General features: G+C 47.0%; 1 protein-coding gene across 1 annotated transcript in view; it reads left to right on the forward strand.

The window, feature by feature from the left end:
* syt10 (synaptotagmin X) overlaps positions 1–13,275 on the forward strand; it is a 100,699-nt gene that overhangs the window by 47,172 nt on the left and 40,252 nt on the right. Inside the window, exons 2-3 of the mRNA XM_063059586.1 lie at positions 3,185–3,557; positions 9,714–10,272. Coding sequence (XP_062915656.1) covers positions 3,185–3,557; positions 9,714–10,272 — 932 coding nt within the window. The remainder of the gene's footprint in view (positions 1–3,184; positions 3,558–9,713; positions 10,273–13,275) is intronic.

Genomic DNA, 13,275 nt, shown 5'->3' on the forward strand with positions numbered 1-13,275 from the left:
CACACTGTGGGAGTGGTGGTACTGAGGGAGGGTCACACTATGGGAGGGGTGGTACTGAGGGAGGGTCACACTGTGGGAGGGGTGGTACTGAGGGAGGGTCACACTGTGGGAGGGGTGGTACTGAGGGAGGGTCACACTGTGAAAGGGGTGGTACTGAGGGAGGGTCACACTGTGAAAGGGGTCATACTGAGGGAGGGTCACACTATTGCTCTCGAAAACCTCTCTTTCTTCCATGAAGTGAGTATGTCTACCTTCCCCTCTAGCCCTATAGTTCCTGGGTGGGTGCTGAACCAATGTGAGACATGCAGATGGGAGAGGAGATGCCTGCGCAGGACAGGGGGCAGGGTGTCCGTGAGCCCTCGGTCACCTCCTGCCATTCTGCTGGGCTCTCTGTGCCTTCAGGATCTCCCCTCTCCGTGGATGCTCTTGTGCCGGGGGTTTCCTGGAGTCAGTGGGAATGTTGAATCTAACTGGTGCATCACCATCTGGTACGGAGGCGCCACTGCACAGGCTCGGAAAAAGCTGCAGTCCACTCCATCATGGGTACTCGCCTCCCTCGTATCGAGGACATCCTCAAAAGGGCAGCACCCGTCATTAAGGACCCCAGCACCCAGGACATGCCCTCTTATTGCTACCATCAGGGAGGAGGTACAGGAGCCTGAAGACCCACACTCAGTGTTTCAGGAACAGCTTCTTCCCCTCCACCATCAGATTTCTGAATGAACAATGAACCCATGAACACTTTCCCCCCTCTCTTTTTGCACTACTTAATTTAATTGAATATTTTTACATATACTGATTGTAATTTATAGTTTTTATTGTTATGTACTGCTGCTGCAAAACAACACATTTTACAAAGTATGCCAGTGATATTAATCCTGATTCTGATTATTTCTCGGGAAGCTTTGAGCACATCTTTGAACCGTTCCCTCTGCCTGTCGGAGAGCTTGTCCCATTAATCTTGTGATGACCTACGATCACAGTCTCCTTACTGAGGTAGAGGTAAACTAAGATCCAGACTGGAGGAGATGTAGGATTAAGAAATCCCAATTTACCCTCTAAATCAGGGGTTCCCAATCTTTTTATGCTATGGACCAATACCATTAAGCAAATGGTCTGTGGATCCCAGGTTGGGAACCCCTGTTCTAAATTATCCCCACAGCATGCCAGAAGGTGTTGATGGTGAGAGAAGGTGAGAACGAACAAGGAACGTGTTGCGGGCAAAGTTTCAACCTTGCTTGTCCGCATTGGTGTTGTGCTGTGGGGTACAGATATCAAGAGTGCGGATAGTGAACCAAAATGGGAGAGCAGGACAGCACAATGGGCTGAATGGCCTCATCTTGTTCCCATTCAATTGGCAGCCACTGGACAGTGTGTGAAAGTGCTGCTGAGTCTATCTCTGGTGTGCACATCTCACACAACCTCTCATGGTCCCAGAACACATCATACTCCGTCAAGAAAGCTGTGTCTCTACTTTCGGAGCAGGCTGAAGAGAGCTTGACTTTGTGCATCTGTACACAAGTCATTCTACAGATGCACAGTAGAGAGCACCCTAACAAGCTGCATCACTGCTTGGTATGGGAGTGGCACTGTGGCAGACAGGGTGGCTCTACGATGGGTAGTCGTCACTGGCACCAGCCTATCCACCATCAAGAACATATATTCAGAAAGGTGCCGGGAAAGAGCAAGTAACATCATGAAGAAGCCTGTATACTCTGCTCATGGGCTGTTTGTCCCACTCCCATCAGGGAGGAGGCTACACGGCATCCACGCCAGGACCCCCAGACTCAAAAATACTTTCCCCAAGCAGTAAGACAAATCAACACCTCCATAAGGCCATAAGATCTAGGAGCGGAATTAGGCCATTTGGTACATTGTGCCTGCTCCACCTTTTCATCATGGTTGATCCAATTTTCCTCTCAGCCCCAATCTCCTGCCTTCATGCCCCGACCAATCCAGAAACTATCAACCTCTGCCTTAAATATGCATAAAGACTTGGCCTCTGGGAAAGAATTTCACAGATTCACCACTCTCTGGCCAAAGAAATTCCTCCTCATTTCCTTTCTAAAAGGATGCCCCTCTATTCTGAGGCAATATCTTCTGGTCTGAGGCTCTCCCACCATAGGAAACATCCTCTTCACATCCACTCTGTCAAGACTTTTCACCATTCGATAGATTTAAATGAGGTCACCCCTCATTCTTCTGAATTCTAGTGAATACAGGCTCAGAGCCATCAAACACTCTTCATATGTGAAGCCATTCCTGGACCTCCACCCTGTAATCCACCCCTCCACACCCCAACCTGTCAGAGTCACCTTATGTAGAAACACTTTGTCACTTTGTGGACATATAATCAATCAATATATATAAACTATCTGATGTTTTTATATTTATTATGGACAATAGGTGCAGGAGTAGGCCATTCGGCCCTTCGAGCCAGCACTGCCATTCACTGTGATCATGGCTGATCATCCATTATCAGTATCCAGTTCCTGCCTTCTCCCCATAACCTTTGATTCCACTATCTTTAAGAGCTCTATCCATCTCTTTTTTGAAAGCATCCAGAGACTTGGCCTCCACAGCCTTCTGGGGCAGAGCATTCCATATATCCACCACTCTCTGGGTGAAAAAGTTTTTCCTCAACTCCGGTTCTAAATGGCCTACACCTAATTCTTAAACTGTGGCCTCTGGTTCTGGACTCACCCATCAGCGGGAACATGCTTCCTGCCTGCAGCGTGTCCAATCCCTTAATAATCTTATATGTTTCAATAAGATCCCCTCTCAGCCTTCTAAATTCCAGTGTATACAAGCCCAGTCGCTCCAATCTTTCGACATATGACAGTCCCGCCATCCCATGAATTAACGTTGTGAACCTACGCTGCACTCTCTCAATAGCAAGAATGTCCTTATGTTTTTTTAATTCTTATTTTTTGTGTTCTTTATCTTTTTTTTGTGCTGTATCGGATCTGGAGTAACAATTATTTCATTCTCCTTTACACTCGTGTATTGGAAATGACATTGAACAATCTTGTATCTTGAATCTTGAAACTTGAACTGTATGAATCTTTGGATGCGAGACCTGGCAGGGGCACTGATCTCACATCATCTCCTTTTCTCTCTCCTCCCTGTCTGTTGGCTGTCCGCTGTGCTGTGTGTTTCACTCGGACTTTCTGCTTGCCTGTAGACATTTCGGTCAGTCTGCTTGCGGTGGTCGTCAGTTTCTGTGCTCTTGCCCTGTTGGTAGTGTCACTGTTTGTGTTTTGGAAGCTATGCTGGCCGCACTGGAAGAACAAAGGTCTGACATCTGATGCCAATAACATCCCTCAGCCAGCGCCCAGCCATGACCCCGAACCCGAACCCGAGGAAGCTCCGGAGAAAAAGGAAGCTGAGGAGGTCAGGGAGAACAGGAAGAACTCTGTGGTGTTACTGGCTACCCCCATGAAGATCAGCCATACCTCTCCTGACATCCCGGCAGAGGTACAAGCTGCCCTCAGAGAGCATCTGCTGAAACACACCCGGGTGCAGAGGCAGACTACAGAGCCTACCTCATCCTCCAGGTGAGTGAAGGGGCACAGCCTGAGGAACACGGAGGACGGAATCGATGGCTTTGTGGCCAAGTTGGAGGATGATCCAAAGTTAGGTGGAGGGGAAGATAGTGTCGAAGAAACAGGGAGTTTACTGAAAGACTGGGAGAATGGGCAAAGAAGTGGCAGATGGGATGTAGTGTAGGGAAATGTATGGACATACGTTTTGATAGAAAGAATAAAAGCATAGACTATTTTCTAATGGAGCTAGTTCAGAAATTGGAGGTACAAAGGAACTTGGGAGACATGGAATATCTTTCTGCCAAGTCCCATCAACCTGCACCGGGACCATAGCCCTCCAAACCCTCTCATTCATGTACCTATCCAAACCTCTCTGAAATGTTGAAATCATACCTGCAAGCAGCACTTCCACCGGCAGCTCATTCCACACACTCACCACCCTCCGAGTGAAGATGTTCCTCTTAAACATTTCACCTTTCACCCTTGACCCATGACCTCTTGTATTCTCACCCAACTCCGTGGAAAAAGCCTGTTTGCACTTACCTTCATGGGAAAATCTGCAGTTACTGGAGATCAAAGTAATACACACAGAGTGCTGGAGGAACTCAGCAGGCAGTACCTATGGAAAAGAGTCAACAGTTAACGTTTTGTGCTGAGACCCCTTATCAGGACTGCTGAGTTCCTCCGGCATTTTGTGTGTATTACTTGCATTTACCTTATGAATTCCTCATAATTTTGTATGCCTCTATCAAATCTCCCCTTATTCTTCTACGCTCCAGGGAATAACGTCCTGACCTATTCAATCTTGCTCTCATATCCCAGCAACACCCCTGTAAATTTTCTCTGTACTCATTCAGTCCTAGTTCAGGATTCCTTAAAGATTAACAAACTTCGAATTGATTTTGAGAGGGCTGGGATATAGAAAAAGGGTGTAATGCCAAGGCTTTATAAGCTAGTGGTCAGACTGCACTTGGAGAAATTTTCTAAGAAATGATGTAATGGTATTGGAAATTGCCTACCCCCACTTTATTTGGACTTTGTCTCCCTTCCTGATGAAGGGTCACGGACCTAAACATCGACTGTTTATTCCCCTCCATAGATGCTGCCTGACTAGCTGGGTTCCTCCAGCATTTTGTGTGCGTTGCTCTTTTTCACAGAAAGCACTTTGACGTCAGGTGTTAGAGCAATTGGGTTACTGTGGGGTAAACTAAACTGGTAAATTGGTTTATAATTGTCACCTGTACAAAGATACAGTGAAAAACCTGTCTTACACACTGTTCATACAGATCAGGTCATTACACAGTGCATTGAGGTAGAACAAGGGAAAACAGTAACAGAATGCAGAATAAAGTGTGACAGCTACAGAGGAACTGCATGCAGGCAAACTGTAAGGTGCAGGATGATAATGATTGAGATTGTGAGGTCAGGAGGCTATCTCCTCATACTAGGGAACCAGTCAATAGTCGTGTACCAGTGGGGTCGAAGCTGTCTTTGAGCCTGGTGATAGGTACTTCCAGGCTTTTGTGTCTTCTGCCCGATGGGAGAGAAGAGGAGAGAGAATGTCCGGGGTGGGTGGGTCTGTGATTACGCCGGCTGCTTTACTGAGGCAATGAGCAGTGTAGACAGAGTCCATGGAGGGGAGGCTGGTTTCCCCGATGTGCTGAACTGTGTCCACGACTCTCTGCGGTTACTTGTGGTGAGTGAGAAGGTGAGGGTGGGGGAGCTGAGTGAAGACCTTGGCATCTACTGCCCCTCCTTTAGGTTTCAATGATTTTAAGTACATGTGACAAATAAAGCTCATCTTTAATATTAATCTTTAAGCTGAACTTTTTACAAATCCAGTGAGCTGTCACCTCCATCGCATACAACCAGAGAGATAAAGCATGGGAACAGACCTTTTGGCCCATTGAGTCTGTGCTGACCCATTTACACCAATCCCATTTAATTCTATTCACTTCCTATCAGCTCCCTGCAGAATTTACCCCTTAGCCACTGGGGATAACTTACAGAAGTTTGAATTCACTCACTGACTGGCGACGTTATTGGGATATGGGGGAGGTACAAAGGGACTTGCAAGTCCTCATGCAGGTTTCCCTAATAGTTAAGGTCCGTGGGTGAGATTTTAAAAAGGAACATTTGCAGGATTTTGGCTTTCTTTTCCAGTGGCTCAATTGAATTTGGATTGAGAGAGGAGGCAACTCACAGGTCTGTGAGTGAGATTTATAAACGGAGCATTAGCGGGCTTTTGCTGTTTTCCAGTGGCCTAATCAAACAGCAATTCAGTAGCAAATGCAAATAAAAGTAAGGTAGGGACGGGTGGAGTGGCCATTGTGTGAGTCGACCAGTGTCAGAGTGAGAAGACTTTGGCTCATCTGGCTTGAGTGAGGAACATATCAGGTAAGTTTTTTCTTCTCCATTCTTCATTCTTTGTCTGCTAGTGCAAAGTGCACTGAGGATGGCTCCAGGGCCTGTGCTGTGCTCTTCATGTGGGATGTGGGAATTCTGGGAGATCTCCAGCCTCCTGGACAACCACATGTACAGGTGCACCAAGCTGCAGCTCCTCAGAGAATGTGTCAGCAAACTCGATAATCTTTGGCTTATACAGGAAACTGAGGAGTTACAGGGAAGTAGTCACCCCTAAGTTGCAGAATGTAGCTGGGTGACTGTCAGGAGAGGGAAGGGAAATGGGCTGCCAGAGCAGAGTACCCTTGTGGCTGTTCCCCTCAATAATAAGAATACTGCTTTGGATACTGTTGAGGGGGATGACCTATGTTGGTGGGGGGATGGGGGAGCCACAGCAGCTAGGTCCCTGCACTGAGTCTGGCTCTGGCTCTGTGACACAGAAGGGAAGTGCAGAGAAGAGAACTGCAGAAGTGATTGGACATTCCATAGACATGGAATTCCGTGGACCGGGATAGTAGGCTGCTTCCCTGGTGCCAGGGACAGGGATGTCTCAGATCAGGTCCATGGCATCCTAAAGGGGGAGGGTGAGCAGTCAGAAGTCTTGGTACATATTGGCACCAATGACATGGGTAGAAAAAGGGAAGAGGTCCTGAAGAGAGAATTTAGGGGGCTAGTTAGCAAGCTGAAAACCAGGACCTCCAGGGTAGTCATCCCTGGACTGCAGCCTGTGCCATACAGCAGTGAGGGTAGGAATGGGATGACTTGGCAGATGACTGTGTGGCTGAGGAACTGGTGCAGGGGACAGGGTTTCCTATTTCTGGATCATTGAGACCTCTTCTGGGGAAGTTATGACCCAAAAGGGATGGTTTACACCTCAGGAACCAATATCCTTGTGGGCAGGATTGCTAGAACTGTTGGTGAGGGTTTAAAATAATTTGTCAGGGGGTTGGGAAGCTGAGTGATAGGGCTGAGGATGGGGCAGTTGGTATACAAGCAGAGGCTGTGTGTAGTGACTCTTTCAGGAAGGACAGGCAGATGATGGGGCAAAATTGCAGTCAGTGGGATGAGTTGAAGTGTAACATGGGGACAAAATCAAAACGGCTGATGAATACAGGACTGAAGGTGTTATATTTGAAAGCATGCAGTATTTGGAATAAGATAGATGATCTTGTAGCACAGTTAGAGATTAGCAGGTATGACTGTGTGGGTATCACCAAATTGCGGCTGAAAGAAGGTTAAGGTTGGGAGTTTCACATATTGTATCAACAGGAGAGGCGGGTAGGCAGAGGGGGTGGCATATTGTATCGATAGGAGAGGCGGGTAGGCAGAGGGGGTGGCATATTGTATCGACAGGAGAGGCGGGTAGGCAGAGGGGGTGGCATATTGTATCGACAGGAGAGGCAGGTAGGCAGAGGGGGTGGCATATTGTATCAACAGGAGAGGCGGGTAGGCAGAGGAGGTGGCATATTGTATCGACAGGAGAGGCAGGTAGGCAGAGGGGGTGGCATATTGTATCGACAGGAGAGGCGGGTAGGCAGAGGGGGTGGCATATTGTATTGACAGGAGAGGCAGGTAGGCAGATGGGGTGGCATGCTCTGCTGGTAAGAAATGAAATCAAATCCTTAGAAAGAGTTGACATAGGATCTGAAGATGTAGAATCATTGTGGGTAGATTTAAGGAACTGCAAGGGTAAAAGATCCTGGTGGGAGTTCTATACAGGTCTCCACACAGTAGCCAGGATGTGGGCTACAAATTTCAAGAGGAGATAGAGAATACATGTCAAAGGGGCAATGTTACAATAGTCATGGGGGATTTCAATATGCAGGTAGATTGGGAAAATCAGGTTGGTGCTGGATTCTAAGAGGGGAAATCTCTAGAATGCCTACAAGATGGCTTTTTAGAGCAGCTTGTAATTGAGCCCGCTAGGGAATCAGCTATTCTGGACTGGGTGTTGTGTAATGAACTGGATTTGATTAGGGAGCTTAAGGTAAAGGAACCCTCAAGAGGCAGTGATCGTAATATGATAGAATTTACCCTGCAGTTTGAGAGGGAGAATCTAGAGTCAAATGTATCAGTATTACAGTAGAGTAAAGGGAATTACAGAGGCATGAGAGAGGAGCAGGCCAAAGTTGATTGGAGGGGGACACTAGACGGGATGACAGCAGAGTTGCAATGGCATGTAATAGAGCAAAAATTAGCAGGAAGTTAGAGGATTGGGAAGTTTCTAAAAACCAACAGAAGGCAACTAAAAATGCCATAAGGACTGAAAAGATGAACTATGAAGGCAACGCACGTGAAATGTTGGAGGAACTCAGCAGGCCAGGCAGCATCTATGGAAAAGCGTAAACAGTCAATGTTTGCAGCCGAGACCCAAGACTCATCAGGTGCTGGCTCGAAGGGTCTAGTGTCTATTGAGTCCTGATGAAGAGTCTTGGCCCGAAACATCAGCTGTTAAATACTTCTTTTTTCCGGACATGCGGCCTGGCCTGCTGAGTTTCTCCAGTATTTTGTGTGTGTTACCTTGATTTCCAGCATATGCAGATTTTCTCCTGTGTGAATTATGAATTTAAGCTAGCCAATAATATCAATAATGATACCAAAAGTTTTATCAGATATATAACGAGTAAAAGAGAGGCAAGAGTAGATATCGGACTACTGGAAATTACACTGGCAAGGTAGTAATGGGGACAAGGATATGGTGGACAAACAGTAAATATTTTGCATCATATTGAAATACACTAGCAGTACGATGGAAATTCGAGTGTCAAGTGCTATTACTACAGAGAAGGTGCTTGAGAAGCTGAAAGGTATAAAGGTAGAAAAGTCACCTGGACGAGATGGACTACACCCCAGGGTTCTAAAGTAGGTAGCTGAAGAAATTATGGAGACATTAGTAATAAACCTTCAAGAATCACTAGATTCTGGCATGGTTCTGGAAGACAAGAAAATTGCAAATGTCACTCCACTCTATCTCATTAGGTGTATTTAAGCAGTTTTGGGCCCCTTATCTCAGAAAGGATATGCTGGCGTTGGAGAGGGCCCAGCGGAGGTTTACGAGCATGATCCTGGGAAAGAAAGGGTTAACATTTGAGGAGTGTTTGATGGCTCTGAGCCTGTACTCACTGGAGTTCAGAAGAATTGAGGGGAAATCTTATTAAAATCTATTGAATACTGAAAGGCGTAGATAGAGTGGATATGGAGCAACTCACACAAAATGCTGGGGGAGCTCAGCAGGTCAGGCAGCATCAATGGACATGAATAAACAGTCAATGTTTCAAGCCAAGACCTTCACCACTGGAGAGGATGTCTCCTGTAGTTGGTGAGTCTAAAACTAGAGGGTACAGCCTCAGAAATGAGGAATGTGTCTTTAGCCAGAAGGAGGTGAATCAGTGAAATTCATTGCCGCAGGCGGCTGTGGGAGCCAGGTCATTGAGTATATATAAAGTGGAGGTTGATAGGTTCTTGATTTGTCTGGGTGTCAAAGTTTACGGGGAGAAAGGCAGCAAATAAGAATAATAAGAGGGTAATAAATCGGCCAAAATTGAATGGTGGGGCAGACTTGATGGGCCGAATGGCTTAATAATGGTCTTATGGAAACTCAGAGGACAAGGAGAACATGCAACCTCCATCCAGACAGCATCTGAGGTGGGAATCGATCCCAGCTCCCTTGGGCTGTGCGTCAGCAGCTCTTCACGCTGTGAGTAGGTCCTGATCCCAGGGAGGGGTGTGAATTTGAGACTGATTTGTCTCCTTCTGTGTCCGCAGGCATAACTCCTTCAGGAGACACCTCCCAAGGCAGATGCATGTCACCAGTGTTGACTTCAGCTCAGACAGCCTGCCCCGGGGAGAGACCACCACCAGCATCGGCCGCATCAAACCCGAGCTCTACAAACAGAAGTCAGTTGACTCACAGGACGGTGAGAAGGAGGAGCTGAAGACCAGTGGCAAGTTAAACTTTACTCTGGGATATGACTACGAGAACGAGAACCTGATTGTGACGATCCTTAAATGCTTGGACTTGCCAGCAAAAGACGATTCCGGAACCTCAGATCCATACGTTAAAATTTATCTCCTACCTGATCGGAAAAAGAAGTTCCAGACTCGGGTCCACAGGAAGACGCTGAACCCCAGCTTCAACGAGAGCTTCCAGTTCCCCGTGCCCTTCGACCATCTGAACAACCGAAAGCTGCATTTCAGTGTGTTTGACTTTGACCGGTTCTCCAGGCACGACCTGGTTGGCGAGGTGGTCACCGACAATCTGTTCGAGCTTCTCGAGCTTCCCAAGGAGGACACCATCTGGAGGGACATCGTCTGCGTCACATCAGTGAGTATGGTTGTTGTCGGTTCCCCAGTCACTGGTGAGGCAGCTCCTAGACCACTGGGAAGGTCCAGATACACACCAAATAACTGAATCAGATTTACTATCACCGGCAGATGTCATGAAACCTGTTAACTTTACGGCAGCAGTGCGATGAAGTACATGATAATATAGAAAAAAACTGTGAAGCACAGTGAGTATATATATTTAAATTAAATTAAATAAGTAGTGAGAAACAGAAATAAAGAAAGTAATGAGTACATGGGTTCAATGTCCATTCAAAAATCTGATGGCAGAGGGGAAGAAGCTGTTCCTGAATCAGCCGGTTACAGTCGGTGACCCACAGATACTGTATTCAGTTCTGGTCACCCCAGAAATGAGCTGAGAAATGGCAGGTGGAGTTCAACCCAGATCAATTTTAAGACAGGATATAATATTAATAGTAAGACTCTTGGGGTCTGTGTCCAACTGCGCAGGTTGACATTGTCGTTAAGAAGGCATAAGGTGTGTTGGCCTTCATGGGATTGAGTTCAAGAGCCGAGAGGTAATGTTACAGCTATTTAAGACTTTGGTCAGATCCCACTTGGAGTACTGAGATCAGTTCTGGTCATCTCACTACAGGAAGGATGTGGATACTATAGAGAGAGTGCAGAGGAGATTTACAAGGATGTTGCCTGGATTGGAGAGCATTCCTTATGAGAATAGGTTGAGTGAACTTGGCTTTTTCTCCTTGGAATGACAGAGGATGAGAGGTGACTTGATAGAGGTATAAAAGGTGATGAGAGGCATTGATCGTGTGGATAGCCAGAGGCTTTTCCCCTGAAATGTCTAACATGAGGAGGCACAGTTTTAAGGTGCTGGGAAATAGATACTGAGGGGATGTCAGGGGTAAGTTTTTCACACAGAGAGTGGAATGCACTGCTAACAACGGTGGTGGAGGTGGATACAATAGAGTCTTTTAAGAGACTCTTAGATAGGTACATGGAGCTTAGAAAAATAGAGGGCTATGTGATAGGGAATTTCTAGGCAGTTTGAATTGAATTGAATTGACTATTTCTTGCACCCTTCACATACATGAGGAGTAAAAATCTTTATGTTACTTCTCCGTCTGAATGTGCAATGTGGAAATTATAGTCATTTGTAATAAACAGTATGTACAGTAAGATATATAACAGAACAGTCAATATAGCTTAGAAATATCATTGTGTCAGTGTGAATTAATCAGTCTGATGGTCTAGTGGAAGAAGCTGTCCTGGAGCCTGTTGATCCTGGGTTTAATGCTGTGGTACCATTCCCCGGATGGGTAGCAGCTGGAACAGTTTGTGGTTGAGGTGACTCAGGTCGTCAGTGATCCTTCGGGCCCTTTTAATGCACCTGTCACCGTAAGTGTCCTGAACCATGGGAAGTTCACATCCACAGAGGCACTGGGCTGTCTGCGCCACTCTCTGCAGAGTCCTGAGATTGAGGGAAGTACAGTTCCCATACCAGGCAGTGATGCAGCCAGTCAGGATGCTCTCAATTGTGCCCCTGTAGAAAGTCCTTAGGATGTGGGGGCCCATACCAAACTTCCTCAACTGTCTGAGGTGAAAGAGGCGCTGTTGTGCTCTTATCACCACACAGCGGGTGTGTACAGACCACGTGAGATCCTCAGTGATGTGTATGCTGAGGAATTTAAAGCTGTTCATCCTTTCAATCCCAGCTCTCTTGATGTCAATAGGGGTGAGCCTGTCTCCATTCCTGTTGTAATCCACAGCCAGCTCCTTTGTTTTTGCAACATTGAGGGAGAGGTTGTTTCCTTGACACCACTGTGTCAGGGTGATGACTTCTTCTCTGTAGGCTGCCTTGTTATTGTTTGAGATTAAGCCAATCAATATAGTGTTGTCAGCAAATTTAATTAGCATATTGGAGCTGTGGGTGGCGACACAGTCATGGGTACACAGGGAGTAAAGGAGGGGACTCAGTACACAGCCCTGAGGGGCTCCTTTGTTGAGGGTCGAGGTCTCTGAGCCTTACACAAGGCAGGGGGAAGGCCGAGGTCTCTGAGCTTCTTGTCGAGCTTGAAGGGAATTATGGTGTTGAATGCTGAACTGTAGTCCAAGAACAGCGTTCTCACACAAACATCCTCCTTCTCCAGATGTGTAAGGATGGTGTGTAGAGCTGTGGCCATTGCATCATCTGTCGATCGGTTTTATCGATAGGAGAATTGTAAGGGGTCCAGTGTGGGTGGTAGCAAGCTGCAGATGTAACCCTTGACCAGCCTCTCAAAGCATTTGTTTATTATTGAGGTGAGTGCGACAGGACGCCAGTCATTCGGACATGTTACCTTGGTCTTTTTAGGTACAGGAACATGAGTATATGTTTTGAAGCAGGATGGCACTCTACATTGGGAGAGGGAGAGATTAAAAATGTCTGCAAACACCCCAGCCAGTTGTGCTGCGCACATCCTGAGTACCTGGGATGCTGTCCGGTCCCGCAGCCTTGCGACTGTCCACTCGCTGGAAACGCTCGCATACTTCAGCCTCAGAGATGACCAAGGTGCAGTCACATTGGCCGCTCTCCTCGGGGGCTCAGTGTTGGCGACATCGAACTGAGACTAAAAAAAGGTTTAGCTCATCTGGGAGAGAGGTAGAGTAGCTTACATGGTTGGCACAACATTGTGGGCTGAAGGGCCTGTAATGTGCTGTAGATGTGTACGTTTTATGCTCTGTATTCTAAACACATGCGTGAATAACTCTACAATCGAAGCTAAAATGTAACAATAAATGAACTTGAACATCCTACCATAATCCCATCAACGCATTTAAAACGAGAACAATAAACAGTGTTGGCCACCAGGAATGCTGGACCCCCCTCCCCCCGTGGTGCCACAGAGCCCCCACCTGACGGGTCAGCCATCCCCAGCAGCCGCAGGGCAGGGTCCACATTGTCCAAGAGGTCCGGTGGTGGTCGGCACTGCTGTCTGGAGTGCTGGCTCTGTCTGTAGCCACCACCGGCCTTCGCCCCCCCATG

This window comes from Mobula hypostoma, chromosome 9 (assembly GCF_963921235.1).
Source record: "Mobula hypostoma chromosome 9, sMobHyp1.1, whole genome shotgun sequence".
Taxonomy (NCBI): Eukaryota; Metazoa; Chordata; class Chondrichthyes; order Myliobatiformes; family Myliobatidae; genus Mobula; species Mobula hypostoma.